The following is a 22,212-nucleotide window of genomic DNA, read 5'->3' as shown; positions in this document are numbered from 1 at the left end:
AATTGCATTTACTTATATTTCAGTAAACCTACATAACTGCATTCACTGGTGTTTTTTTTTTTTTATAAATCCCTGGATTTCAAATTTCGTGTGAGAACAAAATTAAAGTGCATTTCCACTTTTGCAGCCAAATTGGGACAACACCTATTTAATATTTATTAGATGTTTCTCATTCACATAGTATAACTAAATTTGTTTTGCTTGCTGCAACCTCTGCCACCCTGGTAGTTCTACCACTGTCTCTAGGCTGTAGAGGGACTACAAATCCCAGCAATAGAATATACAACAATGCAGAAAACCAGCAGCTATAGTTACATACATAGTTACATAGTATTTGAGGTTGAATAAAGACATTAGTCCATCAAGTCCAACCTATTAGGATCTCATTCTAGGAGTACCTGTACCCCTGTATATTACGGTCCCTTAAGAAATACAGGACAAAACCCTGCTAGCTTTGTTTACAGTAGGACACTCCAATTTCCTCCTATTTTGTCATTGGTGCCGATGTGCATAGAGGACATAGAGGACTACAAATCCCAGCAATACATTATACAGCAATGCAGAATACTACCAGTTAAACCCATTTAAGCTATCCAATAAGAAATGTAAAGCACCGCTATCTATGCTTAGTATCAGGACATTTTCACGAGTGCGAGTACTCGTGAAAATGCCCAGTATGGGCACCAATAATGGTATCGGTGCATTCCTAGTTGTAAGCTAGATTTTAACAGTTTGTCCTAAAAAAGGGTAATGATGTAGAAGCATTGTATGTTAGAGGAAGCTCAGTGTGTCCCTGGTCTTTCTATGAGAACAGAAAATATTTTTCAGTATGCTGTGTGAATGGGAACACACAACATACAGTGAGGTTTTCTCAAATTTGACTGCGAAAGTGGAAATACACTTCTGTTAACATCCTCAAGGCTGTGTTATACAGCAGTACAGAAGTGATTGGTGAAATAATAATCTTTTGATAGCACCATTTGCAAACAGTTAAAAAAAATATCCCTTTGACTAGCCAGCTATAAAAAAAAAAAGATTTTCTTACCGTGCAAATTTATAAAGCGGATACAGCTGGACACGACTCGTGGAATGGCCTCTCCTGAGCTCTGGATGGTGATGGGAAACGGTATAGTGAGTTACTGTATATGGCTCATACATGCTATTATTTATATTTAGACTGTTAGGTAAAGTGAAGGATTTACTGGTGTACAAATCAGTAGTCATGTCATTTATGGTTTAATGTAACCTATAGAGTAAATCTAGTAATTAAAATGTTAGTTGCATTTTAGATAAATTTAAGTGGATTTAGCCATCTGCTGTTTTCTTATAATATTCTCTGACCCTGTGGGAAGCCTATCGAGGATCTGATTCAGTGTACCCACACCCAGATCACATGCTGAGGGAGGCCTTTCTACGCCCCTTGCTGGAATCTCCATAGGAAAACCTGGAGTATGCAGCTACAAGATCTAGAAGACCATGTTGTTGGGCAAGCACCCCCTCACAAAGCAAAAGCCACAGAGGTGCAAATGTTTCTGCCACTGAATATTAAAAGAAATAAGCGGATTATTAAACTTGATAATCTTTATCTCACAGAGTTCATCACCAGATTTGGGTGACTGACTCTATAAAGTTATATATAGATGAAGGAGAGATACTGTATCTGTGGTATACAAGCAACTCAATTTTAACGCATACATAAAAGCTGTTCAATTTTCATTTTTTACATAAAAAAGAGAGTTCTTAACATAGATTTTTCTTAAGCTGATAACAAGTCCATTGCAACCCAGGACACAGACAGATTGCATCCAGCAACATTCATCCATTCAAACCACAGATTATCGTTCCATGTCCAATTACCAGCAGAGAACCCATACAAACAAAAGAAAAGCTGGCTGCACACCAGATTCCGCTGGAATAGTTAATTGAAACTTGTACCACAAGTACAAGTTTCAATAAACTATTCCAGCAGAATCCAGTGTACAGTCAGCATATTTTCTGTTTGTATGGGCTCGTATTGGAGCAAGGATGTGCTCCCAGCAACAAGTACCTGGCTCATTCCTTTCCTGAACATTGGAGGAGTGGTGCTTCTTTTGTGTGTTCTCCTTACATGAGGACAGCCACTGACACCGTTACCCTGTAACGGTAACTTTAACAGCAGCCACATCTGTATGGACCCACCTGGGAATCCTGCTACGTGAATCCGTAGGTACTTGCTGCAGGAGTCCCCAGCTATTAGCCCCATCAGAATGGGGCATTAGATGATGGTGAAGCACTAGTTATGGTCTATGTATGCCAAGAAACTTTTTTTTTTGTGTAAAATTTAGTCGCTTGCATACCACAAATATCCCTCCTGATCTTATATACGAGGCTCTTGAAATAATTATTTGGGGATATAGGTATATACATAAGTAAATCATTTCCTCTGATTTCCCATAAAATTTTCTTTGTTATAAAGTTGATTACCAGCATGCAAGTTAATGCCAATGATTGCGCTATGGGCAAACATTGAATTCTGGGCTCCTCATAAGGAGTTATAGCCAGGTAGAATTGAAGGAAGCTTGTACTAAAATAAACATGGGTTGCCATTCCTGACCTCCTCAAAATGCCAGGGGCCTGGCTTAATTCATTAAAATGGAACAAGTATGCAGCACGGTGAGTTGGATGTTGGGTGGGTAATGTTGCAACTCGTGATCTGCATAATTGTTTCTAAGTTCTACAGGCAATAGATCAGCATGACAACCAGGCAACTAGCATTTCTACAAGGAGCTCAGCAATGGCAGCTTACATATTTTCTTTGAGTACAGGTTTCTGTAATGTATTATCACCCATTAGAGCAGCTATTGTGTATATATACAGTAAGCAGGCTGTACCATATTTATATGACATATATTTAAAGGACCATAAAACCCCAAAATCAGCCTGTTATTAGTCCACAAAGAAAGTTGAAATTTCCACACCAGAATGCATTATTTTTTTTGTAGATATCTATTATTTAAAGTGTATGTTCAGCCAAAATTAGTTTTTCGTTTTGGATAGAGTAGGGAAGGATTAAAAACACCGTCAATGTATTTGTTGCTGTCTCTGAACCAATGGGGAAATTCCCTTCACTTCCTGTCTCAGAGATGCAGCTAGAAATTAGAAGAGATCTCCCAAAGTGAGGCAAATTCCCCTCTTAGTCAGTTGTCCCCTGAACTGGTGTCCCCATTGGAAGATTTCCCCTCTCCTCTTGTTCTGGAGACTATTCTAAAATCTTAGCTTTCCCCTCAGTTGTCGATGACAACAGTGTTCAGTACAAAGTGGGTTGAATTTCTGAATTTAAAACTTGACTCTTTCCCACTCTTTACAAAACACTTTAATCAAGACATTATACAAATGTCCTTTGACCAATGACCATTTGAGAAGAGTTTTCATGTGTTATGAAGCAATCCATTTCATTAAACTTGAATGCAACAACATCAACACCCAAGTACAGCAGCAAAGGAAGGATGATGGGGTGAAGATGAAAAATTTAATACAACAGATTATCACATGAAAATATACCAACGTGCATATTTCTGGTGGGAATGTGACCTATGGGCAGGAAGCATGTGTATAAGAGGGTATAAGCTGCCCTCTCACACTAATTTTAATATGCAATATCGTCAAGTCTACAATCTGTCTATTTTTTAGTATTTGTATAAAAGCAAATTTTGTATTTTAGATTAAGTGGTCCTTTAAGGTATCAAAAAAGTATAATTTTATTTCTGTTCTCCAAATGGATTGGTTACCAATATGGCCATAAGGGCTTCAGCATGTTCAAGAGCAGTGTGTGCAGAAAGTGTTTATAAAGTTTTGTTAAAGTATATGTAAATGTTCATTTTTTTTTCATATATATTTGACATCATATGTCACTGTATATAGTTTTCTTAAGCAAACTGTTTTTGGTAATCTCTTGCAAAGTCACTTCCTCGAAGTTAGCAGCAGTATTGTCAGCCTATTGTCTGAGCCCCCTTAGTTAGCCATTGGGCTGCCTATTTGACAGACCTGATAAGCAATCCAATGGCAAACTGAAGGAGCGCACATGGTAGCCTGCAACAGGAAGTGTTGTTACTAGCAGGATCTCCAGGTAAGAAACTTTGCAACAGATTCCAAAAAAATGATTTGCTTCAGAAAACTGTACACAGTGAGGCATGATACTAAACATACTGAAATGTGAATTTTGGATTTACATACATTTTACAGATTTCAACCAGCTTTGCTGAACTTCAGCTCCAGTTTGAGGATTTTAAAAACAGATAATAATGGGAACGTTGGCTGCCACTTTAAACATGCTGCGAGCAGGCTTCAGTGCATTTCAAGTAGAGTTAAAGCTCGCAGAAGCCTTCAAGCAGCGTGTTTAAAGTAACAGTCAGCACTCCTATAATGATCTGTGGTAACATCCCCAAACAAGCTAAAGAGGCTTCAATAAAGCTGCTTGAAGCTGGCTGAAACATTTGTAAATGCTTTGTAAAAGCATGCAGTCAGGGCCGGTGCTAGACATTTTGCACCCTAGGCAAGACCAGCTACTTGCACCCCCTCCAAGCCTCCGCGCGCGCTGCCCCATTCTCTAGCTTCCATTCGCTAGCTTCCATGGGCGATAGATCGATGTAAGCCGCCTGGACAATAGCCAGACTGCTATTGGCTATTCAATTGGAAATAGACAATAGCAGACTGGCTATTGAAACACAAGCAACTGAGCAGAGGAGCAGAATGGAGAGAGAAAGTTGTCTCTCAGTTCCGCTCCTCTGCTCAGTGGGCGGGTGCAATAGCCAGCCTCCTATTGGCTTTTGCAATTTGAAGTAAAGGGGCTAGGGGGCACCGTGGGTGGATGAGTGGTCGAGTCTTCGCCCTAGGCCGCAGTACACCCTAAGCAGCTGCCTAGTTTGCCTAGTGGCAGCACCGGCCCTGCATGCAGTACACACTGCTCTTACACCAGCTGAAGCCCATGGGTACAGCAGTTGTATCAAGCTTGTTCAGTAAGGGAAACAGAAGTGTGCAAATTGCAAAAACCAACATCAAACTGAAATCTAATTGGTACGTATGAGTTATTATGCTTTACACTGCCTGTGTTGCCATGTATAAACAATGTTTTTGGTAACCAGTCCACCTAAAGAGTAGAAGTTGAAGTGGTAACATCGTGAGTCTTGATGCAGTGCCACTTATATAGCACCACCAAATTAAAAAAAGAGAACAGTACTGTTTATAGACTACAGTGAACCACAACATACATATCTAGAAAAAAGAGTGATGGCATACTGGGTGGTGAATAGGGTGCAGTTTTTTATTTATATATTTTATTGTGTGTATTTATTTATTTTCTGGGGTTTTTTTTGGGTATATTGCAATATAAGGTTTGCGGGGTTCATTGCAGTCTATAAACGGTGTTTTTCTTCTTTGGTAGTGACATTGGTACTGCTCAGGATGATACATTACAGATAAGCTTACAGTGTGTGTCCAGCCAAAACCTTTTGGAGAATGGAATGGAGAAGGATTAGAATGCCAGTTCAGTTTTTACTGTGGCTCCATTAGATATGTTTTTCCTGTTCCGGTAAGTGCAGTTTCACAAGACAGGAAATTAGCAAAAATCTGCAGAAGGGACACAGTCGGAGCCCCAGATAGCAGTAAAGACCCAACAGGAGTTCCAACCCTTTATCTATAAAACATGTTTTGGTTAGATTTATACTTTAATGCATACAGTATTTTTAACCCTTTAAGTGGACATAACTGACAATAATCTTGACAATTTATAAACAAGAGATTAGAGAAGCAAGCAGAAAGAAGCAAGAGATACTAAGATGTACCTGGGCGCGGGACAGGTACCTCCGTCTCCTATATGCAGTGCAAAGGGAGAGAATTAAAAAAAGACAAACAAGATTGATCTGTAAGATGTTAACAAGCAAGTACAAGCAGCACAGAAGCTCGGATTTATAACAGTGCAGGAAGGTTCAGCCAAAAGAACATTAAGCTAGTTTATTTAATAATGAAGTTCAGATTTTAAAGAGCCGAAGATCCGTGTAAAATGCAGTAACCCGTGGAAACCTGTCATCAATCATCTCTCCTCTGAGGTGATGATGGTAATCTAACTAGTCGCTCTGGGTTATGCCATATTGCTTACTGCACTATCTAAGCCTGTAGATATTTAATGTGGTTGTAGACCCAAAATCTATTTTTCAGCATGTTTAGTGTTATAGTTTACTGTATACAGTTTTCTTCATCAAATTGTTTTTTGTGGATCTGTTTTTTTTACTTGGAGATCCTGACAGTTACAGCACTTCCCGTAAGCTGACAACACTGGCCACTGCCTTGCAATTAGCAGCAGCATTGTCAGCCTGCTGTGTGCGCTCCTGCAGTTGGCTTTTGGGTTACCTATCTGATAGACTCAATAGAAAAGCAAACGGACAACTGAAGAAGCTGGCTGACATTGCAGCTTTGAATTGGGAGGCAGTGGGTAAGTGTTGCCATTACTGGCATATACTTCAAATAAAATACTTTTCAACAGATTCCCCCAAAAAACCCATTTGATTAGAAAAACTGTATGCAGCGAGTAATAATGTCAACAATAAAAACAAATTTAGGTTTTTCATACATTTGAAGTACAATTAAAATGAAAAATTGTTTTCGTTTTGGATAGAATGTGGTAGGGCCCAAACCTCTGTAAGTTTTGTATGGCTGTTTGTGTCCCCGCAGGATAGAATTGCCCTCTCTGTTAGACCTGATAACCAATGCAGAAGGCGATGGGAAATTCAATTTTTTTTATATTTTCTGGAACATGTGAGAGTAAATCTTTGAATGAGGAAACCTGTTCTGGAGACAAATGTCTTAACAGAGGATATCCTCTTGCTTTGCAGAGATTTCCTCTTAATTCCTGTTGGCGTATTTTACTCTTCCATTTTTGAGCTTGCAGTGTTCTTGCCACTCAAATTCTCTTCTATTTAGCTTTTGAAAGAGATTTACAAACTGGCACCAAGGCTGCTGAGCACTCACAAATGCCTATATTTAAATGATGTGCAACTCTGGTTTGGAACCCACTGACAGAAATAGGTTTTCTGAGAATTTCAAGAGAAGAGTAATGGACAGGTCCACTTTGGGTGGCCAGTGGAGGGGCTTTACCACTTTCTTTTAAAACTTTGACAGTATAACCACATAGTATATGGTAGGAAGGGACTATAAGAATCGAAAAACCTCTAACAGAATAATTCCTTGGCACAGTAAAGTCTTCTTAAAACAGAAGATTTTCACATGTCTACTCCTATCGCATATTATGAAAATAAGTAATACATTCCTCATTTCAGGACAGTGGGCAGGGCCATGCAAATCATTCCTTTATGCCCCAACAGCCAAATGCACATCCAGAACTGCTGCAAATATGGCCTAATATTATAGAGCCATGTATCCCAAACTGCATACACCCGTTTTAAGCTTTTTGGCCATCATCAGTGCATGGTATGGAAATAATGGTTTCTATAAAGTAGGGTATGGGACCCAACAAGACGGTATAACCATACAAGTTTTGGTGGGAATAGACTAAAGGAATCAAAAGGCTCTTCAACTAAAGCAGTGTGTAGGACAGTAAAGCCTTACTATTACTGAACTTTGGAAACTCCTTTCCTACTCAAGAGCTTCTGGAACTGCACTCTCCTCCCTCTGACTGCAGGAACTATCTTTTTAAAGTTGTGTCCTGCTCATTGTATGCTAGTTTTAAAGTAACTGCACAGTAAGCACTATAAGCATTCTGTCTTTACCTTTTCTGCACTCCCACAGCTACTTATCTTTTGCCAGAGCTCTGAGAAAAATACCTGCTGCTTCCAGCGATGGGGGAGAATGTGACACACACCTCCTGCCTCCACACAATACAACCAATCACCAGGACTAAGCACATTCACTAGAGGAGCTATATAGCCCTTTATAAGTTTTGACCTTTAGAAAGTTGAAACTTGAAAAGGGATTTGTGGGCAGTACTGGAGGGAAGATGAGTTTTTACCACTGTCAGTTGCTATGACTAAAAATATTTATAAAGTTAGAAGGTACTGAAGGAAACAAAGAGAAGCTTTGATTGCATAATGTTTCTATTGCCTAATACAGACAGAAAAAACTGAAGTGATAGACTGTAAGGGTAGCAGAAGGCAAAAGGGGAAGCAGAGATTAGAGATACAGATAAAAGATGAAAAAAATGGATAAAGTTATTAATGAACACAAGATGCATATAAATGAGAAATTGCTCTTCATTACAAGAACTGGAGTAAAAAAGGAAGACCATTCCTACCCATCAAACTGCAAGGGAAAAGGAGAAAAAGGGCAATAAGCTACAGCTTTGCTGCAATTTATTTTGTCCCAAATCTTAATTGAGAAGCACTGGGTCAGATATGTTGATGTGAAATAAGAACTGTCTATATTGCGAAATTATCTTCTAGTGTATGTTATGTTTTGCACTTCATGTAGCAGAGTCATTTTTTCATGTATTACAGACTAGAGGGTTTGCTAAAGCCCCTTCAAAACAGTGTCAAACCTCTAGGCATAGGTGCCTGAAAGCAAATTTTATACCCAAGACCCTCTTGATGAAACCCTTATTACTTTGCCCCCACCCACTTTTTCTCTGCCACCAAGCAAATGTAGAATTGGGCAGACCACACCAAGTGAAAGATGCTGAGGGAAGATTCTGCATAGCAGAGATGTAAAAAAAAAAGAGAGTGTTGTTTGTGGTCTATTAAAACACATTTTTTGTAATTAAGATGAATACATTTTGTATTGAATCTTTAATCTATGACTGATACCTAAAGATTCCTGCCTCCCATACAAATAGGGTAGTGAAATCTTAACCACTTTCTCATGTACAATTAGATCACAAGACCACGGCATCTTCTGACAGCACCTCTCTGCTTGGCTTGACTGGGTAAAAAACAGGGCTGTTGCCCATACATCCAATTAGGTTTTGCCTTTCAATCTCTAAGCTGCCCTGGAAAATTAGACAAGTAATATAGGTAATGACTGGGTAAAAATTCAATTTTGCTCCAGTTTTCATGACACAAAGGAGAAAATAACAACAGCAATAATAATCATTTAAACTATAGTATATTTAAAGGTAAGACAGTGAAAGCGATAAAAAAAAAAGAAGATAAATAGCATCAGAGGGCTCTTTGAAAAGAGTGTGCAATATTGAGATTATTCAGGCATTTGTGGAAACATACAATATAGCAGCTTAGGTTATCAGATCATTCAGCACTGAAGTGGCAGAGGTTTGTACTGATAGAGCAAAGATATGCAGCAAAGGCTTCTGGGAACAGCATCACTGCAGTGATTTGCCCAAATAGAACACAAGCTGAATCAGAAAGCATAGAAAGTGGGCAGAACATGTGGGAGGTACCTTCACAAACTCCTCCATATCCCCGTTAAACAGTTTGTGGTTATACTGGGATGACGGTCGCTGCCTTTTCACCCTCTGTGATCTACTGGTATTGGACTGCAGCCTGAAACCAACCGTGTGACACACAATTCACCCATAACACAAAACCTTGCTAAATTACACAGTAATAAGCATCAAATACACCAATATCATAGCCTATATTACAGGGAAATGCATATTGTCACTAATATAAGAATAGTGATCATGTGCAAAGTGCAGTAGACCATAGTGACCAATTAAAATACGCCTGCTGTAGCCATATTAATAAGAAAATAGATGAAAGTGACACAAAACTTAGGAGTTAAATCTTAAAAATGCATTCAAGTACCATAACTTTTAACAAAAATGTACCTTATTTGTGTATCACTCGGCTGTAGATCCTCAAATAATCTCTGAATTGGTGCTGACACTGTCCTTCCTTCTGGAGGGGGGCTACTATTGTTTCCCATGGACCCTGTGTGTGTGGGTGTGTGTTGTAAAGTAGCCATGGCTCCAAGCTCACTCCCATGATGGACTACAGTCTCAAGTTTAGTTTAGTAATTTGTACTGGAATTGTAGTCCATCATGGGAGGGAGCTTGGAGCAGTGGCTACTTTACAACACACACACAGGGACCATGGGGAACAAAAGTAGCCTCCTTCTAGAGCAGCGGTTGCCAACAGGTGGTCCGTGGAGCACTAGTGGTCCGCGAGAAAATTTTGGTGGTCTCTGGGCCCTTCTGATGCCGTGCATCAGCACCGGTACCAATATTAGTATCGGTGCATCCCTACAAATAAGATACATTTGTGTTAATAGTTAAGGTACTTAAATGCATTTTTAAGATTTAACTCTTGAGTTTAGTGTCACTTTAAGGCAGAACTCCAGGCAAACATAAAATACACAAAACAATGCAGCTCTGTATTCAATAATACATCATGAATGTGTTTTTATGCAAACAGTGTAAGTACCTGCATTTGACTTGGTAACAGTCTCTTGCTGTACAGCAGAGCTCTGACTGGGAGAAGGTGAAGCAGCACAATGAGCCAATCAGTTGTGCTGCATGCTGATAGGCAGAGCAAGCAGAGTGACAGAGAGATGAACTCATCAGTTGCTGCTTCTCCTTTCACTGTCCAGTCATAGGCTGAGGAAGGGACAAGACCATTTTCTGTTACATAACTGCAGCAGAGGTAAATAAGATCGCCTATAATTCCAGAAAGTGCTGTACTGTGTGGCAGAGCTGTGTAAGTCTCAGGACTGAATGGACAGAAATACAAATCTTTTGGGAGGTAAAACAGCTCTCCAGATTTCTTTTGTCTGTTTAGCTTTTTGCCTGGAGCTTAGCTTACAAAAACATCACTTTAATACAGATCTTTTTTTTTTCAAACACTTTCTATATGAACAAATATGACATCGTTCAATAAAGATATTAATTTTTTTTATCGGAAAAAGTAATTTTAATGTATCAGGTTTTTCGAAAAACATTTTCAGTTTTGTATTTTGCTTTTGCCAGTGTTTTGTGGCAGTACAACTGGGCCTATTCAAAAGGGCAATGTGTTGTAACCTCTAATATTCCTTTTTCAATTAAATCTGATTGGTTGCTATGGAATACTGCAAGTACGCAGCAAAAAAGGGCCCACACTCACCACTGTTGGAGAGTTTAATATCATTCAAAGTGTTTTACAGAGTAAATGAGCATTTCTCACATAGGAAGCTCAGAAAGAGTTAGATGTAGGGGTGAAACTTTGAACTGACACGTAACATTCCTTTTGTGGGAAATGGGCTTTAAGGTAGGTACACATAGAGCGAATTTCGGCTGATTCAGCAGGATTTGATCGAAATTCGATCCATTGATGGCCCTGTCCCCTCGACAGTAGTTGATCGTTAGAATGACTTTTACCAAAGGAACATGCTGGAAATTCGTCAGCCAAACAGTGCTTGTAGACAATCAAATGCAACCGCCATTCAGGTATTTTGACAGCAGTCGGCACCACTGTCAGAACACAATGTACACAGTGGGAGATGCGTCCATCCACACTGTTTAGCCTGGATGAAGGAATCTGTCAGATTTTTTTGGTTCAGCCCCAAGACTGTACACCACAGCAATATTGCCATAGAACATTGGTTCTCCCAGCTATAGCCAGTTCAGCCTCTAATGTTTGAGAGTACTAATGTCTTTCTAACTGCAAAGTCTCAAACATATTCTACATCCAAGTCCCTGAAGCATTACAGCCAACTCTCCAGTGGCCAGTGACCTTCGTTTCAGCAAAACAGCCTCCAAAAGTCACCTCCAGGTATGTCAGATGCCTGTGTCCCCCTCTGTGTGCTGTAGTTCCTTGATCCGATCTCTACGTCACTACAGGGCACAGCAGTGACACAGAAGTTAGAGTTACACGTGGGGGAAACTGACACTCCTGGTAGAGTCAAATGCTGAAGTCTTTCAGAGGCTGCATCACTAGAATGGATCAACTGTAGGAGACACAGGCCACAGGAGAGGTGAATAATTCTTCTATTGCAGGAAACTGGATTTAGGATTTTTTTGAGAAGTTGACAAAGTCTCTTTAAAGTGTCAGTCCACCCACAATTACTTAACTGTGATAGGTAGGTGATGGTGACCCTTTTCTTCTGTCTTTCAGCAAATTTGGGGGTGCAGCCTCTTGTCTGAGCCCTCATTCACACAATGGCCGGCAAGTACAGCTCCGTGCTGCGTGCACGGCCGCATTGCTCAGCTCCTGGGAAGGACAGGTGCTGCGTGTGATTAGTAAGCAGCCCCCCTCCTTCTCTATGGGACTTCGCGGCCGTACGTCCCCCTACGCCCACCCCAAGTGCAGCTCCATATGGGTGCGTGTTTCCTGGCTCGGACGCAGACAGGATCCATCCTGTCCGCGTACGAGGACGGACACCTGCACGCGAACGGACGCGCAGGGCGGGTGAGCGTAGGGCGGCGTACGGCCGCGTAGTCCCATAGAGAAGGACGTGGGCTGCGTACTAATCGGACGCAGCACCTGTCCTTCCGGGAGCTGAGCGATACGGCCGTGCACGCAGCGCGGAGCTGTACGTGCTGGCCGTTTCTAGTGTGAATGAGGGCTAAAGCTCCTTTGCTCTGCACCCCACTGCAAAGGAAAGGGAGGGAGATTAACACCACTGAATTCTTGTTAAATTAAAATGGTTAAGAAGGATAAAATTGAGACATGCTGGCTGCAGCAAAAGGTACACAAAGCTGGGCAATAAGGTGTAGAGGTCTCACCACCTGTGTGTAAAACAGAAACAAATCTGCCAATTTTAGCAGGTGAGGAGAATACTCTCATGTCTTTGAGCAGTGGTGTTCCTTCACAAAGTTGCTCTTTGTAGCGTCTTAATTTAGAAAAACGAAACCCATCAAACACAAATTTGCCAGCAGGCAGAGTATTTTGGTAGAAGAGACTTTACATTTGACATTTGGTTATATTCCCTCAAACGGTGCAAGAAACAAAGCATTACGGAAAATAGGATCTTTCTTAGAACCAATTAAAATTCACTTTCCTAAAGCCAGACCAGAGTAAAGCATATTCTGATTGGTTGCTTTGGGGTCTGCACCGTGCTCCTTGCACTGTTTTATTAAAAACACCTGAATGTGTTGCTATTGATGGGTAATATTTTTGGAACTGCTTGCAATATTTGGGAAGTTGTATCTAAAGACACAACTTTTTCCAGTTTTGGATAGAGTACTGAATGGTTAAACCCCTGCTAGTTACATTGGGTTCCATCTACCTTCACTTCCTTTCCCAAAACCACAAAAGAGAAAATCTCTCCAAAATAGGAGAAATCCCATTGTAGAAATTAGTCACCAGAACAAATGCCCCATTGGAAGAGTTTCCCTCTAATTCTGTTCTGCAGCCAACGGAAAATTATGTATTTTTCCTGGTCACAATGATGACTTTCACACATAGAGAGGGTAAATCTCTGCATCATGGACACAAAACCTAAAACTGCTCTATTCAATACTATAAAAAAAGTTATGACTTCAGATCCTCTTTAAGGCACAGTCATTTGCAATCATGACATGCTGCTATGCTTGCTGTGGTAAAGCAGGTTACATATAATGACATCACTTGTCCCATCCCAGCTATTGACAGTATACATACCCAGAGATTTTATTGTGCGATTCAGCTGCTGTGGAGAAAAATGGAAAAAGTGAGATTTTTAACGACAATGAATGTAAATTTTCTCAGCAGTGCAAGATCTAAAGTAAAGTTTTAGTTCAAATTGGAGTTCTTTAAGAAAGAATCTGACTCTTACATACCGGTAGTACAATGCTAATGCTTTAAACTGTGGGTAACTTTTTGTAAATTAGGCAAATGCTTTGTGGGAAGTTCGATAATGAAAAGTATAAAATTAAATCCTTTGTACTACATAGCTGTTTTTTTTTTATTTAAGGTTGCAAAATGTCCTAAATATCCACTATGCCTAACAAGTAATGTCTGAGGGTCACAGACACAGCAGTATAGCTATGTAAAAATTAACCAAAGGCCTCAGCACATCAGTAACTACAAATAACTGCTATACACTGTACAACCTTAAAAGATTTCTTGGCCAAGCAATCATGTTTATGTCAAACACAAATGCTCATCCAAAAACAAATGAGGGGAACAACAGCAATAAGGACAGGTTCCTAACTTGTGTGATGAATATTTCCTGGATGGTGGTGGTCATCTGTTTTCCCCTAACAAGAGATAACTGTGGAATGTGTCTTCTCTTGTCTACAAGCAACTTATGTATACAGAATAAATAGTAATGCATATGGGGAGCTGTCAATCTAAAACTAGCAGTAAGAAAGATTTTTAGAAGACTGTGTCTACGTTTGGTTTGTAGCAAAAAGTCATTTTACTGCCCAAAAAAATCATCCTTGTAGAATTTACGTTTGGTTTGGTTTGTACAAAATTAATACTGTATCTTAATAGAAGAGACTGCATATTCCAGGTTAGCTTAAATTGAAGAAAATGATAGGAGAAATAGTGATTCTGTGGTCTGCTAAGTAACCATTATCTTTTCTTTACCTTTATCTATGGCCTCTTTTAGTCTGTCACGTTTTGCCTGTAATTTGCATATAGTGCCTCTCCCGGCCACATATTTCTGCAGCTTCTAAAGTACATAGCAAAAAATATAATTATTAACAACATATTTACAAAAATCACAGTCATAAAACAGCCCATTTAGTATTATTATGCCACTATAAAGGCTGTTTTTATGCAGTCATTGAAATAACCAAAAACAACTGATCGTATTCACAAAAAGTGGAAAGTGGTCTGGTGGTATGCAAAGGTGGTATGCAAAGAGCACTATATCACTCAGTCCCCCATAGACAATATCCACCTGTCCACCGGTCACATCCACCAATCTGGCCACCTGTCACATCCGCAGGTCTGTCCACCAGTCAGTCACATCCACAGGTCTGCCCACCTGTCACATCCACAGGTCTGCCCACCCGTCAAATCCACAGATCTACCCACCCATCAAATCCACAGATCTACCCACCCATCACATCTACAGACCTGCCCACCCGTCACATCCACAGATCTGCACACCTGTCACATTCACAGGTCTGCCCACCTGTCACATTCACAGGTCTGCCCACCTGTGACATCCACAGACCTGCCCACCCATCACATCCACAGATCTGCCCACCTGTCACATCCACAGATCTGCCCACCTGTCACATTCACAGATCTGCCCACCTGTCACATTCACAGATCTGCCCGCCTGTCACATTCACAGGTTTGTCTGCCCGCCTGTCACATCCAGAGGTCTGCCCGCCTGTCACATCCACAGGTCTGCCCGCCTGTCACATTCACAATTTTGCCCATCTGTCACATCCACAAGACTGCTCATCTGTCACATCCACAAGACTGCTCATCTGTCACATCCACAAGTCTGCCCACCTGTCACATCCACAAGTCTGCCCATCTGTCACAATCCACAGCTCTGCCCACCTGGTACATCCGCCAATCTGCCCATCTGTCACATCCACAGTTCTGCCTACATATCAAAACCCAAGGATTGCCTTACAGACCTGCCCACCCGTCACATCCACAGATCTGCCCACCTGTCACATTCACAGATCTGCCCACCTGTCACATTCACAGATCTGCCCGCCTGTCACATTCACAGGTTTGTCTGCCCGCCTGTCACATCCAGAGGTCTGCCCGCCTGTCACATCCACAGGTCTGCCCGCCTGTCACATTCACAATTTTGCCCATCTGTCACATCCACAAGACTGCTCATCTGTCACATCCACAAGACTGCTCATCTGTCACATCCACAAGTCTGCCCACCTGTCACATCCACAAGTCTGCCCATCTGTCACAATCCACAGCTCTGCCCACCTGGTACATCCGCCAATCTGCCCATCTGTCACATCCACAGTTCTGCCTACATATCAAAACCCAAGGATTGCCTACCTCTCACATCCACAGGTCTGCCCACCTGTCACATCCACAGATCTGCCTAGCTCTCACATCCACAGGTCTGCCCACCTTTCACAACCATTGCCACAGAAGTGCAAACAAAGAGAAAAAAAACACCAGCTATTGTCTGTAGCAAAAAGTCATTTTACTGCTCAAAAAATCATCCTTGTAGAATTTACTTTCCCACAATCAGGACAGACAAGTCATCCTTTTAATAACCGACATATCTAATTCATAAAGATTTATATGTTAAAGCTGAACTCCAGCCACAATTAAATATATGTGTAGTTTCCTTACACCATCAGAATGCTGCATGATCTAACTGTATATGTAATATTCCACCACTTTTCACCTATTCAGATAGGGAAAGGCAAGAGGAGGGTCAGCCTCATTTGTCTTTGCCCAAGTTCACCCAAAGTGTCTTTTCTGCCGACAAATTTTACTAGTATTAACGGTGTCATTTTTATAACATAGTGAAATGAGATTTCCATTTTGTTGGGAGCTATGAAAATTCTTGATAAGAACTTTGAATGCATATAACCCATCACAGAACATGTGTAAACTCATGTGTCAGTAATTAAAGGGATGCATTGGCAATCCTGCCTAAACATGACTCAACAAGCCAAGTATCCCCCAATCTGTTCTCACTGTAACATAGAAGTTCTCTGTGTCCTGCTGGTTGGCTCTTCTCTTAGCTGTGCTTGTTTTACTGCTGGTATCTGATCCAGTGGATTTAAGAGATTCTGTAGACTGGCTGGACTGGAACGCATCTGATAAGTCATAATCATCGCCTCCAATAAGGTCTAGCAGGGACTGGAGAGTAGCTTTAAGAGTCTTATTCACCTACATGGAGAAAAGTGGGGAAAGAGAGAAAGAAATTACACTACAAATATACATTTAAATTAATTTATCCATGCCGGGAATGGAATCAGTGGACCGATAAATCTCTAACCTTAACCAAAGGTCCAGACCAAAAGGCAGAAAAAGTAATGACAGAAAAATCAGAATTAACATACCTCTTGGTGTCGTGAAAATTCTGCTGACATTGGCACTCACAACGCAGGGCTACTGCGTGTTATATGAGGTAAAGCACTGGCTTTAGGTCACGTGATGGAACTTAAAATTTACAGCTTAGAGGATCTTGTGATTTTACTGTCCCTACCCCTAATTCAGGGGCGGAACTACCGGCGGTGCAGCCACCCCAGGACCCAAGGCTGGGGTGGCCCACTGACAGGGGAGGAGGTGGAAGAGGCCGGGGCCCAGCAGTGCCAGTCTGGCGGCAGAGGAGGCTGGGCCCCAGCAGCACCAGTCCAGCGGGTGGAGGAGGCCGGTGCCCAGCAGCGATGATCCGGTGGCGAAGGAGGTTGGGGCCCAACAATGTCAGGTAAGAGGAGCAAATTGTGTAGGGAAGGAGACCCTGACCAGCCCACCACAGAGAGTCTCAGGTGGGCTGTACAGGGTCACTCTCAGGTGGGCTGTGTGGGGTCTCAGGTGGGCTCTGTGCGGTCTCAGGTGGGTCAGGACGTTCCTAAGTCCAGAGACCAGTGCATTCCTAAGTCCAGAGCATTACTAAGTCCTGAGTCCACTGCCTTACTAAGTCCTGAGTCCAGTGCGTTGCAGAGTCCTGAGTCCAGTGCGTTGCAGAGTCTTGAGTCCAGTGCGTTGCAGAGTCCTGAGTCCAGTGCGTTGCAAAGTCCTGAGTCCAATTTCTGCATTGCTTTTTACATCCAATTCTGGGATTTGTAGTCCCACTACAGCCAACGTTATTCTGTTATTCTGCATTAGAGTGTAAGCTCCTCTGCACAGAAACTAATGTGACTGGCTCAGTGTTCTCTGAACAACACTGTGGTATATGTTATGTCAGAGCTATATGATAAAATCTTGGGAGGGGGGGCCCCCAAGATAAAATCTTGCACCAGGGCCCTTTGTTCCTTAGGTCTGCCACGGCCCTAATTGCTTGCCTAAAGCAACCCTTTATTTAGCTAACATTTACACCACAAATGTTAACTGCTCAACTCTTAAATAGCACAATGGTGCAGAGCAAACATAAATTGCTCAGGTCTGCCCCTGGCTACTCAGTTATTCCCCCCACTGGGCACAGCCATTTTGCCTCTCACACAGCATACAGAGGTTAAAGACATGCTGTTAATTATAGCCTACATGTCAAACTCAGCTGTGCCGTTCCTGTGACAGTTATATGTACTCTATGTAAGCTAGCAGTCAGGAGGAGTGGTTAGAGATGGAGAATAGGTCTTAGACTTCTGACAAAAACGTGCTTTCTGCATATCGGTAACAGTGCTGTTCAGTTTACTGGTGATGTACAGCGATAGATTTATCTTCACTACTGCAACGATCATCAGCATGGCCAACAGTAGAAGTGAGTATCCAAGTTCTTATTTATTTTAGGTTATGGTTTTAGCAACAAAGTCACTTTCATATATGCATTGTGGTGCGCTAAGAGGTGAGTTGAGAGAGGTACGTTTGTTTGTCCCTTACTGACGTTAGGCTGCTATAGAAAATGAATTAGAATGCTAATGCATAGTACAATGAGCACAAAAAAGTGTAAATGGGACAGCAGTAAACTTTAAATAAATAAGAAGGTAAGCAAAAAAAAAAAAGTAATGAAGCCCTAATTACCTCTTCTGTCTCCAGGTGCTCCCTTTCCAGTCTGGACTGAATATGTTGAAACCGACTGACTAACTCTTGGTGGAACAATGGCTCAGATCGAACTTCAAATACCTGTAGACAGATATGGGAATCCTATATTTAAAGTAAAAAAGCTTAAAACAAAAATCACATCAACCAGATTAATCATATGATTTTGATATAAAACAAGAAGCCTAATTAACCAACAGGGTGGCTAGAAGGAGATGGGGGCATGGACAAAATTTACAACAGAGATCTGCACATAATTTGAGATGCGTGTTTCTCTGGATCTGCTCATTGTTTTAATTATAATGCACTTTTTAATATATGTTGTGTATTCAGGAATATATTCACACATACATTCTTGTGCCTGCAGTTTTGTTGGACAGAAAGAAGGTACTTAATACCAGGAGGCTAGAAGGTCACTCTAGTAGCAGGATGAGATGAGATTCTCACTTTGCCGTACAGTTACAGCTACAGCTGTACAGTTACAGCTTCCAACTGGCATGGCCACAAGAAAGTGCAATGATCCCCAATGGCCATAGCAGCAGAAGTAAGGTGACATCACGAGTGGGAGGTTATTAGTACTGGGAGTCAGTTGAAGATCAGTGCTGCATGAGGTAGCACAACAGAGCTGTATTCTCCTGGAAAAAACAATGATCCCGCACCTCATCCCCCTCATGGGGCTGAAATTCAAATCGTGCTGGGGGGCAGAAGGCATCACTGCGCATTTCCATTATCTTGTTCTTGTCTGCCTGAGCATCTATATTGTCCACAGCTCCCTCTATGGCCTGCAGGCCGTGCTGCCGAGAAGTTTGTACTCTATCTTCAGCCTGCAGAAACACACGCAGTGTCTTTCCCATAGACAGGTGAAAGCCAAGGTCACAGCACTGTTGAGAAAAATAAAAATCAATTAGCAAATAAATAGCAATGACTGAGCTGAATTTAGTTTACAAGGGAGAACTTACATCGATAAGGTCACTAACGTCATGGATGTAATAATTATTGAGATTTGAGTTCACGGAGTTCAAGTTGATAAGATATTCATTCCGGGCCTTTGTGCATTTTTGACTGTTTTCCAGGTACTTTTTCAACCTCTGGAAGCACAAAACAGAAAGCTAAATGAAAACCCAAGTAATTTTTCAGGAAAACAATTTAGGTGATACACCCTAAGAAGAACATAAAGTAAACATAATTTGCAAGAATTACAGATATCACACTGTATATGTATTAAAGATGCCATTGGTTTACTCAGAAACTCGACAATACAGAAACAATACAGGGCACGTGGCCATCCCACAGACAGGCATGAGGGAGCACCACATTTATAGGTAAGAGTTCAAGCAATAAATGTTTATTCAATTAAATAGTCCAATACACTTTGATATTTTAGCCAATTAATTTTTTGGGGATTCAAAAATGGACCCTTCATCACAGCTTTAAGTAATGATAGAGGGACAAGGTGAATTTTGGGGATTGGGAGGAGAGAACATGACGTTATAATGCCAATAGACATGTTCCTCAGGGTATGGTTTGCTACATCTATGGAATTGTATTGTGCTATAATGCACTAATATCAATGCTTGGACTCTTACTTTTGGGTGTGGTGCTCCCTCTTGTCGTTTAGGTACCAAACTGAGGTATTTTCGTTGAACCTTCTGTTCATGCAAGCTGCCCACCCAGGTCTAATGAACCAAATACATTCAACTTTGGCTAACCAGTAGAATTCAGCACCACCCAAACCACTATTTTATCTACCTGCAGGCATCTGTGTCTGCTATCATGTCCTTTTAAAAAGGACACTTTAGGTGACCATTCATGTTTATTCCATGGAGAGCTGTGCAGGTTTCCTGCAGATGCCGCAAGTCTTCGCAATTCTTACAAGCCCCTGTGTGATAGCATTTGGAGGTGTCACTTCCAATACAGGAGTTCTAGCACAGCACTGTACTGGAACTTCTGTGACAGCTGAGATGGGAAGGCTGCGAGTACAGCTCTCACTGTTTACACAGAGCAGAAGGAGAACAGGTGTTCTCCGCTCTGCTCCCCACTCTACATCCTGAAGTGATTACCGTGTCCCATGGTCCCCCAGAAGAGCGGGGATCCCGAAAACCACAGCACTGAGGGAGGCGCCCGGGGTGTCGTGGAGAGGACGGACAGACCAAGGAAAGGTGAGAAGGGGCAGGCGGGAGTGACGAGCAGGCTGTTTTACAAGTGATCTTGAGCGGCTGTACAGCCGCCTTAGATCACTTGTACAAAACGGCTCCACCGTTACCGCACTACATTTAGCCCTGCTTGCCCGAAGCAGGGCTAAATGTGGAAACAAACTACATGCCTAGAACTACATGTCCCAGTTGTAGGGCGGTACAAATTCTACAGCCCTACAGTAGCGCCCCCTCCACACCCTCGCTACGCCAATGGGTCCCATGCACAGAAAAAACAAGTTTACTTGTGCATTTCATTAACTTTCTAAATCAGTCACATCCTGAAGATCATTGACTACATACATAAGTATTCTGAACATTTGCTAGAAGTGGATATATTTCCAGTAGCAGCTGATCGATCATCCTGTTTTACATGAACCTGACTTGGTCTTTTACTGTTAGTCTTCAATTTCACTAGGCAGCATAAGCAAGAAGCCTTTAAAGCACTCTTCAGGTGTGCTTAATACAAAAGGTCCCTTTAAACAAGATTTTGCCAAGATTTGGCAGGCTTTATAAGTTTTAACATGCTTGAAACTTGGCAAAGTCTGCTGAGAATTTCTGTTCAGCACACCTGGGTTACAGCTGGAGGGTGTTTTAAGGGCTCCTAGAGAGCTGTTCAAAGCTTGTCAAAAGCTTATACATTATTGCTAAAGTTAATGCCGCTTAGACTTTCTTTTCGCTGTTTGCATCTTTATATAGCTAAATCAATTACCTTCTCTACAAGTCTCTCAGTCTTCTTCAGGGAGCTGCGCCTTGGTCCCCTTTCAGCAACCGGTGAACTTGCAGTCTGCTCGCTTACTTTGCCTGTTCGCTTTTCTTCTTGCTTCTCGGCCTCTCTCAGTTTGTGCTCGGAGTTCAAACAGTCATTGTGGTACAGCTGGTAGGTCTTCACTGCCTGTGGATAAAAGATATAGAGTAACTGACAATGAATGATGGGTCAAAGACATATGCAATCAACTTATTTATTAGATAAATAAATATCTAAATAAATTACATGTCGAAATATTTTAGAACAAATTGTGTCTGAGTGGCTTGCAGCGCTATCATGTATTTATCTGTCTAAAGGCAGGCATTCTGGGTCAGCAAATACCATGGGATGCTTTAACAACATGGTGTCTGAGCACCTATAAAAGCTGCATTTACCTAGAAGAAAACTTTCCTTCTGTAGTGGCTTCTTTACATATATCCTACATAGCCTTGCCTCAAGCTTCCCTGTATCCATTGTACTTGATTGTTCCAGCAAAATCACTTCAGCGTTCATTTTTTTTTTTACATTCTTTATTTATTAAGGATGAACACAGGAGACATGCCATAACATTGAAATAATGCGAACCAGACACAGCTGGTATGGTGGTCCAAACGGCCAATTCAAAAACTTAACAAATGAGTACATAGAAGACTGTAGAATGTCATATCATAAGCTTCCAATAATGACTCAACAAAGTGCAACAAGAAAATGCAACAAAAGGGAAGCTTTCCAGGGCATGTCTTGGGGGGGCAATCTAGGTTTTCAGGGAAAGGGGGGGGGA

The 22,212-nt window shown here is 41.5% G+C and overlaps 1 protein-coding gene across 4 annotated transcripts in view; it reads right to left on the bottom strand.

The window, feature by feature from the left end:
* Window positions 1-22,212, bottom strand: part of ARHGAP4 (Rho GTPase activating protein 4) — a 147,282-nt gene that overhangs the window by 27,165 nt on the left and 97,905 nt on the right. The window contains exons 5-13 of one of the 4 annotated variants that reach the window (XM_018553321.1): window positions 21,396-21,578; window positions 19,451-19,579; window positions 19,151-19,372; window positions 18,474-18,575; window positions 16,485-16,679; window positions 14,430-14,514; window positions 13,518-13,545; window positions 9,380-9,482; window positions 1,046-1,106 (exon numbers count right to left, since the gene is read on the bottom strand). In XM_018553321.1, coding sequence (XP_018408823.1) covers window positions 1,046-1,106; window positions 9,380-9,482; window positions 13,518-13,545; window positions 14,430-14,514; window positions 16,485-16,679; window positions 18,474-18,575; window positions 19,151-19,372; window positions 19,451-19,579; window positions 21,396-21,578 — 1,108 coding nt within the window. Of the gene's footprint in view, window positions 1-1,045; window positions 1,107-5,819; window positions 5,848-9,379; window positions 9,483-13,517; window positions 13,546-14,429; window positions 14,515-16,484; window positions 16,680-18,473; window positions 18,576-19,150; window positions 19,373-19,450; window positions 19,580-21,395; window positions 21,579-22,212 lie in introns of all 4 variants that reach the window. The other 3 variants (XM_018553323.1, XM_018553322.1, XM_018553324.1) reach the window with 3 other exon arrangements.

The sequence above is a fragment of the Nanorana parkeri genome, unplaced genomic scaffold, assembly GCF_000935625.1.
Source record: "Nanorana parkeri isolate BGI_ZX_2015 unplaced genomic scaffold, ASM93562v1 scaffold116, whole genome shotgun sequence".
Taxonomy (NCBI): domain Eukaryota; kingdom Metazoa; phylum Chordata; class Amphibia; order Anura; family Dicroglossidae; genus Nanorana; species Nanorana parkeri.
The sequence above is the reverse complement of the archived record's forward strand: the minus strand, read 5'-3'. Positions and strand labels throughout refer to the sequence as shown.